At 37.5% G+C, this 21,581-nt stretch overlaps 1 protein-coding gene across 7 annotated transcripts in view; it reads left to right on the top strand.

The window, feature by feature from the left end:
• The window catches only part of SATB1 (SATB homeobox 1), a 101,109-nt gene that overhangs the window by 31,209 nt on the left and 48,319 nt on the right, over positions 1-21,581 (top strand). For all 7 annotated transcript variants that reach the window (XM_044252524.1, XM_044252526.1, XM_044252527.1 and 4 more), the window contains 2 exons: positions 17,728-17,839; positions 20,118-20,572. In XM_044252524.1, coding sequence (XP_044108459.1) covers positions 17,728-17,839; positions 20,118-20,572 — 567 coding nt within the window. The remainder of the gene's footprint in view (positions 1-17,727; positions 17,840-20,117; positions 20,573-21,581) is intronic.

Here is a 21,581-nt window from a genome sequence, read left to right as displayed (position 1 = left end):
GTAGGAATAGACCAAATGAATTAGGGCTATAGTCAATTATGGCTCTCTATATTCTCTTAAGGTAGGCTGTAGCCATATGTAAAGTATTTCCTATATTGCAAGTGTCAGTTTCTTGGAATTCAGGACAAATTGTCATTTTAGCTTATTTCCTTCTATCTTCCCTCTCCCACCCTTGGAGTAGAGAGGATGTGAATTTATAACCATCGAATAAAAGTAATTTAAATTAATTAAACACAGTTAAATCAATAGGATGGTATAATGAAGCAGGTGACTCTTACATCTGGGACTTTGGGTTTTGCAGACAACTTCAGATAATATGTCAGTTGGTTGCTAGCATTTGAAAATTTGAAATGTCCTAGAAATAAACTTTTTTTTTTAAACTCAGAGTCAAAATACGCATAAACACCCAGTATAGGAATGCCATGTATGTACATGTTGCTAAATGTCCCATTGATGTTGGAAGTAAATTCAGGCAAAGATTTAGGGCATTTAGTGTGAGCTGGAGAAGAGGATGCTAGTACAAGTATTTACTGATAGAAGCAATGAGAATTAATTGTTAAATCAGCCAGTAAACTCCACCTCACTATAGCTTCTAAATATAATTGTGAGTTTACTTAATGTTATCATGGGAAATGAATTGAATACAGACAATTATAACATTAAACAGAATGACAAAATGAAATTCGGGCCTTGGTTTTAGAGTCCTACATTGGTGAATTTCTGTAGAGAGGGCTTTGGAGGAACGTGCATCTTGTGTGTAGCCGAGACCCTGTGGTAATTGTTGAGCGGTGGAACTAGGCTGGGACTTCAACATCGGTTATAATTACAGTTGTCCTTTCTTTAAAAAATACCTTTTGAAAAAACTACAAGGAGTTTACCAGTGGCAACAAATATTTGAAATTAATTTAATGTTTAGTATTATGAAAAAAACTGCAACCTGTTCTTTTAAATGAGTAAGCTATTTTATTTATACTCTGCTGTGTCATCTTTTTTTCTCTAGAATGGGTTCATGAATCTTGATACTCAGTGCAGAGTGTTTTAATAATGAACTATTTTCCATTCGCTTCTTTCCTTTCTTTTCTGTTGTAAGTTATTAGTTAAAGAAGAGAAATCCAGGCTCTGTAAGACCTCAGCCCAAAATATATGCTGAGCTTGGCAGAACTACTCTTTCTTTCTCCCGTGACTGAGAGATAGTGATGAAGATGGTATTGTGAAAAAATGCCTAGGAAAAAAATATTGCCTCAGTCTTATACAAAATGGAACGTACCATCAAGAAATGCTAACTCTTAAGACTTGTTTTACTCCCCTGTGGAGTTTTGATTTATTCACTTGCGAATTTTGAACATACAATCTAGCACCCACATTTTGCTACACATAAGTTTTTTTAAATATGATAAAACACCTCAGCAGCACATAGGGCTATCAGGGCCCTTACTGTTCCGCTGAGCAGAATGTCCACCCTGCAGATCTCAGGTTAGCTCCCTTTACAGAGTAGAGGCTGGGAGAGAATTCCAGTGGGAATCCATCATGCATGTGCCTGGGTATGTGACAAGCCCAGCCTCCGGTGCTTTTAGAAGGACTGCCCACATTTGCAGGGCAGATGACCTTGGAATCTTAGAACTGAGCTGTATCCTACCCAGACTCCTCGTTGGACAGATGAAGGAGCCAGTGGCTTTGGAGATTAAAGTCAAAATGCTGGTCAGTGACTGACCCAAAAGTCCTTTCCCAATGAAAAATTTTAGAGTGTGTTGATTTTAAAATGAATACTTCTCATAATTATCAGACATTCTGTCTGATAATATTTGCAAGGTTTTCTCCAGATGCAGGAACTCCATTAGGGTACATGTGGCTTGACTTATAACTATACCGTTATTTCTGTTACTGCTTTCCTAAGTCCTAAATCTGCCCCAATAGATTGACATCTATCTATTACGTTTTCATACCATGTGTTTATTTTTGTAAAAGCCTGCTAAGACACAAACAGCTCCTTATGGATCTGAAGTTGGTCACTCTCTTGTTACTCTTACTTTTTTCAGTGGATGTGGTTGGATAAGGTGGGCGTTGTATTTTGAACTGCAAGTAAGGAGGAGAGAATAAACCTGGCTTGGGGTCAAGAAAGCCTGTGGTCATGAGGACATTGAGAGTATGGATTCGGGAGGCAAATGATTTTTTGATTTACCATAAAGCATTTCTTTTTCATTTTAGTTTTGCGTGTATTTTAAAGACTGAGCTTAAGAAGTGGATAAATATATATATATATAAGCAGTACAAGACTAAGTTCATTTTATTGAAAGTATCATAAGTAAAAGGTCAGTTATTACTTCTCCCAGCCTGATGTCTTTCATCTAAAAATGTTTAGGTCAGATATTCCTGAGAAATTTTAATCTGCTATGTACATTTTCCCCACCCCTCCCCCCACCACACACACACACACACACACACACACACACACCCCTTTGTTAAGGCACTGGGTCACTTTCTATTTCCTTTCTCACCTGGAGAAAAGTAGCTCCAGTCCCAAGCTCCACATGAAGTAAGCGAGAATTGTTTTTATTTTCAAGCAGCAAAATATATGTAAAATATATTTAGGTTTGAACATTCCATTTAGAAGTCACACTGAATAAAATCATTTTTCTTTTAACTTTTCCCGACAGCATCTAAGGATATAATATATGTCAGACTTTTTATTAGGTATTGGCAAAACAGGTGAACCTCCCTGCCCTCCTGAAGCTTACCATTTAACCATGCTGATTCTACGAAACTTGACAGTCCTTGCCGTAGACATTTAATAAACCCTGTGCTCAGTTGATCTGAAGTCTATATGATGCATAACACCAGAGCAACAATTTAAAAATCCCTACCAGTTATGCTATAAATATGTTTTTTAAACTGCTCTTTGCATTATTGTTTCATAATTTTTTATACTGAAATAACATTTCTGAAAATTTTTAAATAAACATTAGTAATCACTTCTCTCGAGAATATCCATCATCAATATTCATATATTGTATTTCGTGTGAGAGTCTAACCCTATGAGATTTATTCACATATTCACATACTTACTCATTCAAAAATATGTATTGACAGTCTGCTGTGTGACAGGCATCCTATTTCCTACATAGTATTAAGTATGTTACACTTTTTATTAGTTGAAATAATAATAATTTTTATTTAGTGCTTCTGATGTATCATGGGCAAATTTATCACCCGAAGCAGTATATAGTTTGTATCCACTTCTAGGTTGAGGAAACCTGAGGCATAATGTGTTTAAAAAAGCCTTGTAGTTAAACAGCTGGTAAAGCAGAGGGGTGAGAATTCATGCCCAGAGCCTGTGAGCTTGGTCACATCCAGATGAAGGACTTTTTTTTTTTTTTTTTTTTTTTGGCTTTCTCAAAGTAATTTGATGTATTTTATAAAATACTTCCTTTTCCCGGAAGTAGTGATAACTACTTACAGTTTTCCGATTGCATTTATTCTTACTGCTGAAATGTTTCTTTAGCATATGGGATTTGATTCTGTTGTTTGTACAATGACTTGCTTTGAAAATACCGTCACTTCATGCCCCTAGTTTAGAGGTGAGAGGGGTAGTTCAGACCACAGGGACTAATTTCTGGAATAATCTGGTATTTGGGAGGTTCCAAAAGGTATGAGTTTAGACTCACTGTGGCAGTCACTTCCTTCCCCATCCTGTCATATGCGTCTGGATCAGAAGGTATACTTAAGCTCCTAGCCCTTTGTTTTGAGCCCCAAGACAATATTAGGCATTTGCATTGGAAACAATGGGCAGTTGAATTTCTTGGGTCTATTTGCAAGTATAGACTTTATTCAGCCACTGGCTTGCTCTGATGGATGAGGATATAACTAGCCAGCTCCATTTAAAAATAGAGCTTTTCCTGTTTGAGATGTGCTTGTAGGATTTTGTACTTGCCCCTTCCTGATGTAGTCCATAAATCTTGTTGTTAAATACGTATCCTTTTTTAAATTACAAAACTTTTCCCAGCCCTTACCCTACTGACCATGGGAATCCAAGGTTAAGATCATTGCTTTGCCAGGCACTGAAGTACTTGATACTGATGGGATTTTACTACCATTTTCAGCAATTGTATTCATGGTGAAATCCATAGAGGAAATGCTAAACCAGTCTTACATGGGTAGTGGTATGAATTGCTGATAATATTTCCTGCCTCCTTTTTTGAACAGTTACTACTTCATTCTTTTTCAACTTAGTGAGTTATCTGCTTTGTGTTAATATTATAATATATATAATCTACAGTAGAAGAATAAAAATGTGCTACAAATTGCAAGTTTTCCTTTTTTTTGAATCTCATTTATCAGGCTCATTTTTAGCTGATTTAGATACATAAGGATTTTACTGTAGCTTGATGTGAGTTCTCCGTAACCTTTCAGATATATTCATCAAAAAAGCCAAACTTAATAAAGCATCTAACTTAAAATGGATTGATCTCAAATATTTTATAGCTACTATCTTTTCACAATAGTAAAACATAAAAGAGTTTAAGCCATGCCAATTTAGAGAGTGCTTAACAACGTGTAAGTACTTCATTTTCACTTAATAGATTTTTACCTGTGCTTTGTTTTAGATCTGAACAGGTTTCCTTTGACCTCAAAATCACTAATGCAAGGAAAATTACCATATCATGAGAGCATTTCCCCTCTTTCTTTCTGATTTGCAGAATAATAAATTCTGCCAAGGTTTAAGAGTAGACATGGCCTGGAGAAAGACTACTAAATGCTATTTTCTAATTTTTTTTTTTTTAAAAAGTTAACCAAATCATGCTAATCAATCTGATTTTCTTGCTAAAACAGAGCTAGTTTTAGAGTGCTTTTGGAGTGTCTTTTTTTTTTTTTTAAATAATTTCTACTTAAATTTCAAGTTAGACTCTATCTGGATTTGCTTTTTAAACCTGCTTTATTTCATGTCAGATTGGGCCAAACAGACTCGTAAACAAATAAACAAAAGACCTTAAATTCAGAATAATCAAAACAAACAGATACACGCACCCAATTTTTTTCCTGTTTCATTGGAAACTGCTTGATCATAACGTGCTCCGAGTATAAAAAACATAAGAGAGCCTTTAGCATAACAGGAGAGAGCCTCAGCCCGGCTTTGCAGCTCATTGCCAATTGAAGTAAGGAACGCTCTGGCTGTTGGGACTTTTAAATCTAGACTTAAAAGTTATTTGTTCTGTTTAGCATTTTTAAAATGATTCTATTAGGAATTGTATGTGCTTCAGTTTTAATTTTAACTCATAATGATTGTAAAGCACCCAGGGATGCTTGCATGAAGGGCGCTTCAGAAATGTAAGATTGTATTGTGTTCTCATATGCTGTATTATTATGGGGTGCTAGAGTTTCATCGTGGACAGTTCAAAAGGTTGCAGAATTCCTCATTGTGGAAAAGGTAGTGGACTTCCCTCAGTAGTCTTTTTTTCCCCTTTCAATTTTACACTAAAACTATCCTTTTTAGCCATCGTCTTTTTCTCTCTTCTTTAAAAAAAAATATTATCTTTTATTGCAAAATTTCCCCATAAAAATGCTAATCTAATTTAGTTTACTCAAAGGGATTAAAGATGCAAACCAGAGGATAGGTTGAAAGTTAAGAAGAGATTAACACTTTGGTAGCATCATTTGAGATCACATTCTTACCTGAATGAGAAGTCAGGAGATTTCATCCCTGTGTACCACTGATTCTCCTAGGCTTGTCCTTTTCTACCACCAATCCAGCATTTGTTCCCAGGCAATTAAAAAAACATGGAGCTACCTGAAACAGGTACTGACTTTGTGAAACGTAACAATAGGATTTCCAGAGAGATATTGAAACTGCTGGCTGATGTTAACATAGGACAGAGCTTGATTTTGTTTTCTTTTTATTTCTTAATGGAACTGTTTCTTGAAGAGATGTATTTCTTCCGCAACTTCATTCTGTCACTTTTTACGGGAGTCTTTGTGTGTCATTACTCTTTGCCATCACCTTCAGTAGTGGGCCGATCGCATTCAGTATCGAAGTCAAGAATGTGAGCTGTCCCATTACCAGCTCTGGAAGCTCCAAAGTGACTCTTCATGCCTCAATTCCCTCATCTATAAAGTAGGAAGATAATATTACCACTTTTTCAGGATTGTTATGACAATTACATGAATTAATACATGTTACACATTTACAACAGTGTTCAGTTCTAAAGTATACAGTAACTTGCGCTGTTTTTCTGCAGTGTGGGAATTGAGAGGTTGAAATTTCCCTTGAGAGTGCTGCATAGTCTAAGGCACTGCTGCTCCATAGAAGATTTTGATGCAAAATTCACTTTATATGGAAACAACCAAGAACTTTTCATTTGTAGAAGAATCAAAGGACTGTGTTATAATCCATTCTCACCTGTGAGGGACACTTTCAGCATCATCCTTTGTATCATTATAGAGTTACCCTGTGTTTTAAGATGGAAGTGGGGGAAGGCTAAACTTCGCACTTTATTATTTTTTTTTCAAGATTTTTTTTTTTTTTTAAATTTTTGCAAGAGAAAATGAGAACGAGAGAGAGAGAGAATAGGAGTGGGGCGGAGAGGTAGAAGCAGACTCCCTGCTGACCAGGGAGTCCCATATGTGACTCAACCCCAGGTTGGGATCATGACCTGAGCCAAAGGCAGATGCTTAACTGATTGAGCCACCCAGGCGCCCCTAAACTTTGCATTTTACCCATTTGTAAGTTAAGCAAATAAGGTACCCTAGATGAGACGATGTCCAGAGAGGTTAAAGATGCCTCAGGGTACTGTCATCTAGGTGGGAGTTTTGTCTGGTGTCCTTTTCTTGAATTCCTGTCATCCCCACTCCCTGCACTCAGGGATCCATCCACCCTGCCTTTGTGCACCCATCATAGTACTTTCTACCGTGTTCTGAAAGTATGTGCAGATGAACTAGGCTCGTCTTACATTGTGATTAACAGTCACAAAGGGACTAAGTTTGATTCGTCATCACAGTTGTAAATCCTGGCACACAGTAGGATCTCAGGAATATCTGTGCAGCTGACATAGCCTCATAGGATTTTCACCATATTCATTTCATGCACCAATAAGCTATGTTAGTAGTTTTATTAGTTGTATTTTATACTCAGATCTATAGTATCCTACTGTACAAAGTGTTTTTTCTGTTTCACTTTATTCTGAATTTTTAATTTATCTAACCAAGAGCAAATTACCTCTGAATTTTTCTCTAAGTAAACCAGTTATCCCAAGCTATCTCGTCTTCTTGCTCATGTTGTGATGTTCTTGAATATATGTAGAAATTTACATGTTTATAAGCAGAACAGTGGTTTTAGAGGTACTGGGACCCAGAGATGTAAAAAATGCTGTAAAAGACCTAATTATATGTCACTATTAAGCACAATCTTTAACAATATATTTATATGCATGTTTAAAATTTTTCTTCCATAATTGAACATGTATTTCAGCATGGCTAATACTTTTCATTTTGGCTCAGTTGTGTTGTATTTGAGATCCATGCTTTTTTTTACTGTTAGTTCCATTTGTCCGTCTCTCATATTTAAAAATATATAAAGAAGAAAAATTTCAAAAGCAGAGTCAAATGATTTATATACAAAGATGCCGCTGCTGCCGGCCATAGAAGTGCTAATGGCACCACCCTGATTGGGCTCGGTGTCCATTCCTCAGTTGATGTTCTAAAGTCCACATTTGGCACTGGAGACTCCGTTTAGAGCTATAACACATTATGTGAAAAAGTCCGCTGTATAAAGGCTCAGAATCACCTGAATTGAGGGGAGAGCTGCAAGTGTAGATAACTGTCCAGCCATTCCAGAATGGGCCTCAGGGACTCGGTCTGTCCACTCTTCTGCATGAGCACCAGCTCAGCCAGGAGCACCTATCTCCAGTGATGGACGGAGCTCATTATCTCTTGATGTCCAACCTGTGCAACCCATTTTTACCATTTTACTATAACTCCTAAAGAGGTGATTACCAGTATATGGCAGTTTCCAAAACTGTGAAGCATTTTCATATTATTGATAAAGATAAGACAGATTAATTTGATTTTTCTTTGTGACCTAATGCCGACGTGACATTGGTTTGTATTTATCAAGCTTGGTTAACAACAGTAACTAATAAAACACAGAAATCAAGGACATGAGTTAGCCTTTAGCCTTCTGGGAAATCTTGGTTCAGATCTGAGGGGATCCATGGACCCTGTAATGGGCTTCTGGGGGTTTGTACTGACCTAGAAGTTAAAAGTTACTTTGGAGAATATATGTGGTGAGACCTTTCAAAGGTTTCATGAGATTCCCAAAGAGAGTTTTGTGGTTCCATAAAAAGCTAAACGCTGGACCATCTTTTCTCCCCAAGTTTCAGGCAACATGGCTTAAAATTTTAATAGCATTCATATGAAGAAGGAATGTAGAAAGAAATATATAATCTGTAAAGAGTTACAGAGCCCAATTCTACTACAGTTGACCTTTGAACAGCATGAGGTTAGGGACACTGACCTCTGCACAGTTGAAAATCCACATAGAAATTTTGACTTCTCAGAAGCTTAACTACTGAGAGCCTACTGTTGACCAGAAGCCTTACGGATAACATAAACAACACACATTTTGTATGTTATGTGTATTCTATACTGTATTCTTGCAATGAAGTAAGCTAGAGAAAAGAAAATGTTAAGAAAATCGTAAGAGAAAATACAGTACTGTGAAAAAAAACAACAACAAAAAGCAACTGCATATAAATGGACCCTGGCCGTTCAGACCTATGTCATATAAGGATCAACTATGTTTATTTAAAAAAAAAAATATGGAATCAAACTACTTTAGCCCTTTTATTCTGTGGCTTAACGGTTTTCAAAATACTCTATGGAGGACCCCTAGAACCGAACACAAATTAGGTATTTTTTTTCCTGCTATTCTAAATGCAGATACTAGAAATTTTAATCTTCATAGGGGATGGGAGATTTAAGTACACAAGGACCATCAGAGAAAGAATAAGCAAGCATTCCCCCAAATTTACAAGTTGGTACAGAGCACCTAATATTTAGAATCTTAGGAAACAATTTTTGCTGTAAAATAAAAGTCACTGGATTTAGATTAATTGAATGAAAAGCTTCCAAAAATTCAATTTGGAGTAGTATCATGTTTAGTAACGATGGGTGTATTTTTAATAATCATGAGCAAAATACGGTGGTGGGGGCGAATACTTTAACCTTCCTAATAATAATAAAAGTGTGGTTGGAAAATTTGCAGTGAGTGTACAAATGGATGATGTGTCTTCCAAGTGAATGTTCTTAAGTCATTGAGGAAGACCCTTGTAGGACCTCTGTTTGAGAATACCTGTAGATTTCATAGACTCTGAAGGCTAGAAGGGACCCTGAATGTTAGAAGAGACCTTGAAGATTATCTGGTTCAGTCCCCTGCCTATTGCAGATGAACAAATGTAAGCCTCCGTGTGCAGTTAATTTGAAATATTATATGCCCTTAGTAGTAATACATATTTTAACAAGTATTTTCTAATTTAAACACTTTACTAACATATTTGATTAATTCAAATAAGGTTTAGGTATGGTAAGAAAGATCTAGAATAGGTACTTATACAAAAAGAGTAGAGAATATGATCAAAGGATATTATCTGGGCCTTATGTAAAATTACTTTAATTATGTGGAAAAGCCATATGAATTGTGAACCAACATTTTCTTTAAAAATTATGAATTGGGTACTTATTCATTCATTTATTTATTTATTTTAAGATTTTATTTATTTGAGAGAGAGAGAATGACAGAGCCTAAGAAGGGGAGGGTCAGAGGGAGAATCAGACTCCTGTTCAGCAGAGAGCCTGATGCAGGACTCAGTCCGAGGACTCCAGGATCATGGCCTGAGCTAAGGCAGTCGCATAACCACCTGAACCACCCAGACACCTGAATTGGGTATTTAAAAAATAAAATTTCTGTGTTTTGCAATGATCACACTTTCATCTTCAGGAAATGGAGTAAGACCATCAAAACAGATTTAGATGTGTTCTCTTTGTGCTTCCTTTTGTATTCTTTTGGAGCTTTGTTCTGAGATTCTGTTTTTAGCATGATACTCAAGGGTTACTTTCTGTGAAAATGCCATTTTTCAGGCACTGGGATTGATCAAGATGGCAAGAGCCATAACTATGACAACTGGAGTTTAAGTAAAATTTATAAGTGATTAGTCTCTTCTCAACAAATTGAGATTCGGAATATGCCTCAGTTGTATCTCCCAAGAGAATGGCTTAGAAAGCAGTAGAGGATCCAGAGGGAAAGATTTGGGGGAACATAAGCTAACACGCACAAACAGAATATTACACTTAGAAATCCTGCCATTTGCTTCTCATAACTTGAAACCCATTTCCCTTCCTTCCCACCCCCAAATACCAGATGGGGGACTACCTGTTAATTTGCAGCAAATTCCCTCCATGTCACCGTCTCATGTGATGCCTTTTTTGTAGAGCGTATTTGTAGTACTTGATACCCTTTGGGATCAAAAGAAAACTTCATTTGCTGAGAATCCCTTTTAAAATTGTACTTGAATGTAGAGTTGATTCCGTTTGATCCAAAATTAAAGTTTGACCTTTGAGCTTTTCACACGCATATGAAAAACTCCTGTGGAAATTCAGGCCATAGACAGACAGGGCATGGGGAAAGAAGAGGGACATCAGAGTCTATGAAGTTACACTTCTCGAAAAATAAAAATGTAAAAGAATAGGGAGCCAGCAGTTTGACAGATTGTTCAGTAAATGCTCATTTTATTGAAAATTATAAAAAGGTGCTTAATGCCTCTGTGCCATTAATACAATATATTAAAAGGTTACTGTCAAGATTAGTGTTCCAGTCCTGAAAATTAACTGTAGGGTTTTATGCATCACTCTGTATCAACTGAGAAGCTAAAGGTTTCTGTATGTACATTTCACATGTGCGGGCATTTATTTCAGAAAACAATTATTTTAGACTTTATGCCAAAGACATTAGCAGTAATGTGCTTTCATTTAAAACGTGGACATAGCAGATATATATTACAGACAAGGTAGAACCATGAAAATCGCCTTATAGAATTAAACCTGAGCGAGATTATTTCCCTTGCTGTCTCTGGAGTATTCCAATTCAAAACATACATTCCTTCCTACAGAAAAAGATATTCAGATTCCTTAGTTGAAATTAATTAGCATTCAGAAACCAGATAGCATGTTTTTGGGTATTCATGAGATCTCTGTTTGAAAAAAATGTTTTTAACTTGTAGAAATGTGTTGCAACACACAGATGGGAAGAAAAAGAAAAAAAAATCTCTTTAGCAAGCACTGTGTGTAAAAGGAATATTACATTTTGCACGCTCCTGATTGCTCTGTGTAAACAGTTTTTGACATCTGTCTTTATAGTTTTCGAGGAGAGGAAGACTTTGTTAAAAGAATCATTTTTATACAGCAGTCACCATTTCAGTCTTGCTTTACCTGTATTATGAAAGCAGATGGTCTGCATGTCTTTTGAATATTTATAACTATCAAAAACAATCTCTTGCTATTCACCCTTAGGCTTATGAGATGTCAGGACTGTTCTGGTTGAAAAAAATCATCCTGGGTGTTTACAGAAAGAGGATTACATTAAGCTGAAATGACTATACATTTTCCAGTTTAATATTTGTCCATCAGCTGTTTAATCGTATTTAGATAATTGTGTAAATAAGATGTTGTAGCCTTTGCCCTCTCTGCTGATGGAGCCTGAAAGCTTTAAACATGGGTGAGCCACCATTTTGTAGATCTCTTGCTACCTCCTCCCACCTCAGGGAAACCATCAGCAAGTCTTTACTAAGTTTTGCTCACGATATCCCAGTCCTGTTTAAAAAATATATATATAGTGCACAGAAAGTCAGTATGGAGAGCAGATGAAATGCTAGGGAGCTGCTGGCTTCCGGGACAGGCTGTTTAGTTTATTAGAGTATATTGTAATATGCAAATATGGTACAGCACTTCAATTACCCTTTAAAGATGACATGGCTTTCTCTTTATTCTCCATGAGCGCGCAGAGCTGGGAGGGTATTTTGGAAAACTTTTGGTATAGTGGGGGTTAACTGTTTTTTGACTGGAAGCTGAGCAATCAGAGATAACAGATTTTGCTGTGGTTGGTTGATTTGGCAGAAAAGCATGAACAGTTTTGGTTTAAATGATTGAATAACCTGATTAGCATTGTTTTGGGGTGGGTTTTTTTTGTTGTTGTTAAAGGCACAACAAAGCAATTTTAAGGGTAATCAGATCACTGCCTTTCCCTAACTGCTAAACCTTTTTTTTTCCCCCCAGAAGGCCTCACCTCTCCCTAAACCTCTTCATTGGCTACTAGGATGACCAAGTAGAAAAATAAAACAGTCTTCCTCCAGTTTCTAAATGTGTTCTAAATATATCCTTACAGCGTAGTGATATTCTAGTAGGGGTTTGAAAGAATATATAATATCTTGAAAAAGGATATGACCTCAACCAATTCCTGATGGGTTTTTTTGTGGTTTTGTTTTTTCACATTTGGAGACCTGCAGTATTTGAGAGCAAAGGTTCAGAATATTCTAACTATATCTAAGTCAGGCTTTAGAAAAATTCCACCCTTACCTTTTCACAATTAGAAAGGTTATAAATAATGTATTTGGCTGAAAAGGAAGCTCAGCCTGTGGCAGATGGTATCATTCTAGAGTACTGGGGTTTCTGTGAAGATGGCATTCTTTCAGATCCGAACTTCAGCAGGCTCTCAGAAAGAACCGAAGCTCTTCATAGGGAGCAGACATGTGCTTTATGGATCTTAGAAAAGCTTACAACTTGGCTCCTAGGATGAGAATATTGTGTCACACTGGGGTTATGAGACCCACAGCCAATTTCTGCCAACTTTCAGATTGCGTTTCCCAACCCTGGAAGCGGTGGGCCTATTCATTGGTTGGTGTACTGTGTAGCATTTGAGCCTGGGATTTGAGCGGACCAAGTTTGTCAGCCTGATTATTTCCTTCCCTTGACGCTGACATTTTACGTAGACCGGCCACTGAATAGGAAACCTTGGGAGACAAGTTGTGCCTTTTTCAAAGTGCTTTGGAGAGCTTGTATAAATAGACACCGAGAGAGAGAGAGAGAACTGGAATAACATAACCACCGAGCTCTGCGACTTCCGAGACATCTGTGTGGATGTATTTTGAAAAACCTGGGAAGGGATCTCTTGCAAATTAATGAACAAAGTTTCTTTAAACTATGAGTTCTATCATGACAGCTAAAAGTGATGCATTTAAAAGATTCATGTGACAAGCTGCCATTGCCTTTCACCTTTAGGGACCCAAAAAAAAGAAGAAAAAAAAAAAAAAAGGATTTTCTGGTAGCCTGCAGTAATGTCTAATTTCAGTGACCTTTAAACCTTTGATTGATCACCTAATACGTACCCAGCCTTGTGGTGAGTCCAGCCGTTTCAGGGATAAGCCCCAAGACTCACAGCAGCAAGAAAAGTGCTAGGAAGGTGTTACATGCTGGATGGACACCAGGGCAAATCAGGAAAAGCTTTGCAGAAGTGGGGATGCCTTAGCTCTGTCCTGAAGGATGAGCTGCTATTAGCCAGAGAGGGGATAGGGCATGGCTTGAAAATCCAAGTCAGAGAAGTGGTATTTGTCTTCCTGAGGCCTGCTACCAGGTTGTAGGCCAGCCTCACAAGATATTGCCAGATTGGAATATTGAAACAAATGGGGGGAATATTTTTTCCTTTGGTGTTTTCTCATTGTCCCTTGACCTAACTTATAACTTAATAAATTTAGTTAGTATACTCTCTGTTCTTCATAAGAAAATGTATTTGACTTAAAATGTATCATTTGAAAAGTCTCTCTGATACTCTTCTGTTATTTATTTAAAGCATAGTCTTTCGACTGATCTGAAATTTGATCATATAATAAAAGCCAGTGAGGAGGAGGACAGAGGGTTATCATAGTAATTAACATCTCCTAAGTCCATACTCGGGTATGTTCCCTGCTCTGTGCTAATTGCCTAACATTCACTATTTTATTTATTGTCTGTGTAAGTATAGATAGCATCTCTCTTCAGGTCATTATTTTTCTAATAACTTGCCTAGTGCTTAGTACATAGTAGGAATTCAGTAGATATCTACTGAATGAATGAAAAAAAAATGCCTATAATGGAAAGGATTCTCAGAACAACCGTATGAAGTGAGTGCTGCTCTGACTCCCATTTAGTAAAGGGGATTATGATAAAATGAGGGGCAGTACCTTGAACAAGGTCACACTGCCAGTGTGCTACACATTTTCGACTTAAATGCAGATATAGCTCTCCTCTTTCATCAAATGAATATTTAGTGTGTGTTTAGTAGATGCCAGACATTTGGGCTGGAAAAGAATATGGAGCCTTAGAGCTGCATAAACTCACAACTTAGTGTGATCTGTTTGGACCAGAGTCTTTTTTGATTGACATAAGAATCCTATAAACATAGATCTTGGTCTGCCTACTGCACTGCCTGTCCCCATCCTCTGGGAAAAATAGTACCCCCCCCTTGATTTTGTTATTTGTGTTATCCAAATAATAGGTGTTTCTTTATGATTTTCCAAATTTAAGAACCAGTACCGAATACGATCTTTCATATGCCATGTGCCCCTCAACTTTCTGAAGTCTCTCCTTTTTGCCTTTGAAACTCATAGGCTAGGCAGATGCCACACCTGAGTCTCCAATAGGGACTTTACTGCTAGGAAAAAAAAAAAGTCCTCATGCAGTGGCCACTTGAGTAGGTTAGTTGTACAGTTTACTGCATATTGTTCCAATAAAAATAGAGGTAACCCCATGTTACCTGAACTATGGACTCTTTCCCAGTCCCCTGAAAGTACAGAAAGTCAGAGAATTTCAATAGTGGCTTTGGCCTGTGTCATAACTGGTGGATTAGCCTTTTGATTTACGTCTTGCTTGGGCTAATATTTACATTAATCAGAGTTTCTTAAGCACACAGCACTTGACAGAGTAGAAAGCATCCAGAAAGTCACTTAAGGACAGAGCCTTCCAAGTTAGGGTTAAACAAGGGTAGAAGGAAGCTTTGATGATCGGGCACATATGGGTATTATTTTCCACATATGGATAATAATGAACCACATAGCACTATTACATATGGGCTCCAAAGTCATAAAAATATTTCAGATGGGTTGATTTTACACATACCACGTATTCTTCCTTTTGTCCCCCTATGTATTTTCCACTGTTAGTCTCCTAAATCACATGAAATTGAAGTGATCTGTTGATGTATCTGTCTCCCTAACAGACGGTAGACTTCTTACAGGCGGGGGCTGTGTCTCCCTCTGCCTTTGTATCCCCAGTACCAGTCGGGCACTTAGTAGGTGTGCGGCAAAGAGCAAATTTCATATACAGAACCATTGGCAAACTGAAACAGACAATGTCTGTCAGAAACCTCGGCAGAATTTAGGTAATTCCTGTACGTTTTTGAAAACTAAGAGCTAAACTACATCTAAAACTTGTCTGTACTATTATATTGACATTTAAGAAACTGCCAGAATGTCTAGGAATAAGAGTAATAATTTTTTAAAAATTGGATCAAAATGGAAGAACATCAACTGTCACCCATTTGCAGAATCACCATTATCCATCAGCGGTCTCTGTAGTTTTATTAGTGTCTGACTGCATCGATCCGTTATTACAATAGAGTAAGTGTGATTGAAGCTGACGGATTGTTAACTGGATCAGGTAATCTTCTGGCTCTGGTTTTGGCAACCTTGCTAAGTATCTTTTTGTACTCTGGACTGAGGGAGGCTCTTAGTAAAATTGCAGGCCACTGGATTAATGGCAGAGAACCGCGAGCACATTAAGAATGTCTTTTTAGAGATATAAAATGTGAAAATGACTATAAAATAGAAAGTGTCCAAAAAAAAAAAAAAATCCTGGTGCCTCGTAGGAAAGATGGCCATGTTTTATGTAAATAATATGACTCTGCTGGCGCCTGGGTGGATCAGTGGGTTAAAGCCTCTGCCTTCGGCTCAGGTCATGATCCCAGGGTCCTGGGATCGAGCCCCGCATTGGGCTCTCTGCTCAGCGGGGAACCTGCTTCCTCCTCTCTGCCTGCCTCTCTGCCTACTTGTGATCTCTGTCTGCCAAATAAATAAATAAAATCTTAAAAAAAAAATAATATGACTCTGGCTTATCCTTCACTGGAAATTCTTCAAAGATCCCCAAGAGTTACATATTATAGGAATATGTTCATGTTATAAAATTAACACTGATATTGGATGTCAGGAGAATCAAAAATAACCAAAAGAACTTTAAATTAGAAGTAGCTTAAAGAAGATAATGATACAAAAATACTTTTGTCCCCAAACTGGCTTTTCTGGTTGTTTCCTGCCTCCCAAACAATGCTGCATTCTGTAAACTATTTCACCATAGACCAACTGAAGTCTGAAATGTGAGTTCTCACGTTTCTATACAGATGAGTGGGGAGCGGGTGGGTGGTGCAAGTCTAATTATTCCTAAAATGCAGTTGGAAATTAGTTGAACCGCTACTAGGTAAATGGGCATTAGGATTAAAAACAACAATGAGTTAAGTTACTGAAATTACCATAACCAAAATTTGCTGGGAAGAAAACATTTTTGTTTGTTGAAAATAAGTTAAAAATTTTAAAAAAAAGAACTCCCAAATTATTCTCATTCCTGTCTTTGTTTTTATATGTTAAACTGTTGACTTTGTTTTCAGGGTTTTTGTTAAATGTGGAGTGAAGACAAATGACAAAATAGGTCATTTTCTTTTCTGTGGTATCTTTGAGAATTAGTAAGCATGAAATGTGTGTATTTTTAAATTTTATGGTTAGTTTGAAATGCAGAACTTGGCTTTACTGTACTTGAAGCTAGCAGTAAGATTGTAGAATGTTTCTTTCTCTGAATGAGGATCTCTGTGAATAGTTTTTTTTTTTTTTTTTTCTTAAATGTGGTCAGTTAACCTTTGAAGAGTGCTAATTGGAGTAGAAAGTACAAATGGTGTTTCCCAAACTTTATGCGCACTCACATCCCCTGGGGATCTTGCTAAACTGTAGAGCCCAAAATTATGCATTCCTTTTTTTTTTTTTTTAAGACTTTATTTAGCACGGTGGAGTGGGGGCAGAGGGAGAGGGAGAAGCAGCCCTCCTGCTGAGCAGGGACCCTGATGCAGGGCTCCATCCCAGGACCCTGAGATCATGACCTTAGCTGAAGGTAGACACTTATCCAACTAAGGCACCCAAGCGCCCCCCAAATTATGCATTTCTACTAGACTTCCAGGTGATGCCAAAATTGGTGGTCTCTGGGCCATACTTTGAATAGCAAGGGTGTGGAGTACAGTCACTTAACTTCAAATTAGTGTTTATGAATTGCAATCATAAAGCCATCTTCACGTACTTGGATTTATTGGGATCAGTCAAGGTTTGTCAGCCTAAGAATAGATGACATTGATAGAAGTTCCATAAATACTAGAGCAAAGTCTGTTGGTTTGATAGCTTTATACTGGTCTCAGTGGACTGTTGCTTTGTACATAAATAAGCATTTGAGACACTACTTAATGAATTTTAAGAAGCCGAGGCTTTAGGCCAAAGTGCAAAACAGAAAGGTACTGGTACTCAGTTAATTAAAAAAAAAATACCATTTATACAATTGGAATCATTTTTGTGTTCCATCTTGTGCCGATATGTATTACAAATGTTTCCCCCCCTCTTCATGCAGAGTATGATTTCTTCCATTGTGAACAGCACTTACTATGCAAATGTCTCAGCAGCAAAATGTCAAGAATTTGGAAGGTGGTACAAACATTTCAAGAAGACAAAAGATATGATGGGTAAGCAAAAAACTGTTGCAGTGGTGGCTACATACCATTATGTGTCATTTGGGGGTTTATCAAAGTCACATCTAAAGCCAGGTCTTGTGATTGCCCAATTAGAGATCAATTTAGAATGTTTCTTTTAGGGTGGGGAGTGGGTATGAGTATAATGAGATAATTAAATTCAATAAATGTTTGTGTTTAAATCAGCCAAACTGACTTGGTTGTCAGACATGCAGGAAATCGAGGCGGGAGGAGGGAAGCTGTCATTTTTTAACATCTCAGTGAAGACCTAACCAGGCCTTGAATAACTAATATTAGCTGTGATTTCTCTCAGAGATAAATCATGCTTTTATGTGTTTTGTTTTTGTTTGAGAGAAAGTGCCTATTTTTACACCCAATTTTTAAGGAAATTAAATTGTATTTATAGTTTCCACAATTGAGATCAAGTGATTTTTTTTTTTTTTTTTTTTGAGATCAAGTGATTTTTATAGGTCTCGTCGCCTGCCCCTCTAGATAGGCACTTCAGTGAGCACACTGCTTTACCGTCCATACCGGAGTCCTCATGACACCATTTTTCAACTTTTAATTCTAGTATGGCTGCCCATCTTCACATGTAACTTCAGGTCACTATGCGTTATGCAGTAAATGCATTTAAAAATTAGTGTCAGTATAACAAAAACGGTAGATAAACGTTGTGTGTTGTGCCCGAGCATTGAGGTTATGACGTTTTCTCCCTCTTGAGTTTGCTAATGTTACAAAACCAAACACTGTGATCAAGGTTAATGTTTTAATTTCTATTAATGTTTTCTTTCATGTACTTGTACCTTCCCAATAATATAGGAATGGTATGTTTAATATGCATAGCATTGTGCCCTGTTTTAAATCTGTTTCTCTTTCCTTCCATTGCATCCATTTAATAATAACAAGAATGACTTCTCCTAAAGATTTTAAGAAACAAGAGAACTTGAATTTTGAGCATGTTTTAGCTTTTAATATTTGAAGCAAAGCCATCCATCTACCAAAACAGATTCTTTGCCTTTTATAGCTTAGAGCTGTAATGAAGACAATGCATCATTTTTGGAATAATTGCTTGAATTACTATTCCCTGTGAATGGCCCACTTGGGCTGATATCACTGGTAGAAATGGAAGGTTTCTTTCCCAATTCTTAGTTATATTTTGCATATATCAGTGATTATGGCAATGCGATAAGTTCCTCTAAATATAAAGCCTGAATATCTAATAAAAAGGGAAATGATGATTAAAATTAAGCCAGAGTATACATGAGAAACATGGTGTGCTATTTGGAGAAGACTCACCTATTTACATACACCAACCATGCTCTGCCTTTCCATTTAAGAGCATCAAACCAGTCTCTTCCTTGCGGCAGCAAAGCATTTGACATACTTACAGCTGACTCTCAGCCAATCCACATTAGGGACCTAGCCAAGGGAGAAGCATTCATCCTGGTAGGTGGTAATAAATTGCAAAATCATGACAGTATCACCATTGTACCAGGATGACTCCCCACCCCTTCCTTGAAAGATTGTCTTTAGCATCTGGTGATAGCCATAGCTTCTTCAAGAGACATTTGGATCTTAGCAAAACTGGGTATACTGGCTTGCAATACAGTAAATCATTGGTTCATTCTCTTGCAGATATACCTGCCACCCATGATAGTTAGAATTAAATGAAGCAAGCCATATAAGATACTCAACCCAGTGTTCAATATGTACTCAGATATTATTACTTATCATTATGATCACTTTATTTATTATATTGATTACTTCATATATTCATGGCTAGGTAAAAATTGAACATAGATAACATTTATGTCCTCTCTTCCCTTTTAAACCTTTTGCCTCGAGTAATAACAGTTAATATATATCATGGAAAAATACACGTATATTTCTTTTTGCTTTAATGCATGTATTTTCTTAGCTCTAGTTCTTATTAAACAATCAGTGTTCTTCTAGAAGCTATCTTAATTTAAAATAACCATTGCTTATAAGCCTTCTTGGAGAATTAGAATTTAAAAATATTAATTTTATGCCTTAAGTCTAACTGCATTATATAACTAGACATGAAGTACCTGACAGTCCCCTTTTCAGAGTTTGTAGAATTGTGCAGAAGAGGGAAGTAAAAACTTGGCCGTTGAGTTCCATCCTGAAATTTTCTTAGTTTAATTGGATCTTTAATGTGCCCTGTGCCTAATGTCTCTGTTTAGGAAATGGTCAGAAATCCTTATCAGCGTACCCATCACTGTTAACATGACTTTCCTTTTGTCTGCTTTAGTTGAAATGGATAGTCTGTCTGAACTATCCCAGCAAGGTGCCAATCACGTCAACTTTGGCCAGCAGCCGGTCCCAGGGAACACAGCCGAGCAGCCTCCATCCCCCGCGCAGCTCTCCCATGGCAGCCAGCCCTCTGTCCGGACCCCTCTACCGAACCTGCACCCTGGGCTCGTGTCAACGCCCATCAGTCCTCAATTGGTCAACCAGCAGCTGGTGATGGCTCAGCTGCTGAACCAGCAGTATGCAGTGAATAGACTTTTAGCCCAGCAGTCCTTAAACCAACAATACTTGAACCACCCTCCCCCTGTCAGTAGATCTATGAATAAGCCTTTGGAGCAACAGGTTTCAACCAACACAGAGGTGTCTTCCGAAATCTACCAGTGGGTACGTGATGAACTGAAACGAGCAGGAATCTCCCAGGCAGTATTTGCACGTGTGGCTTTTAACAGAACTCAGGTCAGTTTTGTTTTGTTAGTAATGGTTCTCTCTTTTCTTTTTCTCCCTTCTCTCTTTAGTCCTTTACTAATGCTGATTATTTTACTTTGTGTTAACATTTAATCCTTCTTGTCGTGGGGTCACACTGTCTGTTCTTGGTGGTGCCTAAGTTTTATCACTCCTTTCCCTCTTTCCTTTACCAAGAAAGATACAGACCAACGACTCAAGGGCCTTGAAAGGATAAATTCATTGTCAAATATATTTCAAATGGTCATTACCTATGCTTTTACATAGTGAAATCATAGGCTGGTAGTAGAAGCAGATTGAGAAGCATTTCATGACTTGGTCAGGGCCATTGGTAGGACTCTGAGCTTCTAGCCTACTATCTTTCCTGTTAACCCCGTATCAGACATAAATATGTTAACATCCCCGGTTTATGTTCCTCTACAATTTTTGAGGGCGGAAACCCCCCAAAACATTGTGGTACTCAATAAATAGCAGTTTCTACCCTTTAATTTGAACAGCCATTGGGGAGGAGGTTATACAGATATGTATACATAGGGCCTGTTAACCTGAAGTGTTTCTTAGCTTTGTCTTCTCCCCTCTTTACATTATTATTAATGTTCCTCCAAACTTCATTCTTTAGATCAGAAACCACCAAATATTTTCTGTAATTGCCCAGATAGCAAACATTTTAGGCTTTGAGGGCCATAAGAGCTGTGTCACAGTGTCGGGTGTTAGGCAGCCATGGACAATAGGTGAATGGATTTGAGTGTCCTAGTGTTTCAGGAAAACTATTTACAAAAAACAGAACCAGGGGTAGCTTTGGCCTGCAGGCCTTAGTTTGCAGACTTCTCCCAGAAATCTACATACTCCATGTTCACACCTATAACCTCCTGGGCAAATACCTGTGAAGATATTATCAGCAGGGAAGATGTTTAGAGGGACCTGGAGAAAGAGGTAGTAAGATATGGGAAGGCCTTAAGATGAAAAGTCTGAAACAAATCCATTCTATTAAATTGTGAATGAG

This window comes from Neovison vison, chromosome 6 (assembly GCF_020171115.1).
Source record: "Neovison vison isolate M4711 chromosome 6, ASM_NN_V1, whole genome shotgun sequence".
Lineage (NCBI taxonomy): Eukaryota > Metazoa > Chordata > Mammalia > Carnivora > Mustelidae > Neogale > Neogale vison.
Note: the sequence above shows the minus strand (reverse complement) of the source record. Positions and strands in the feature narration are given on the sequence as shown.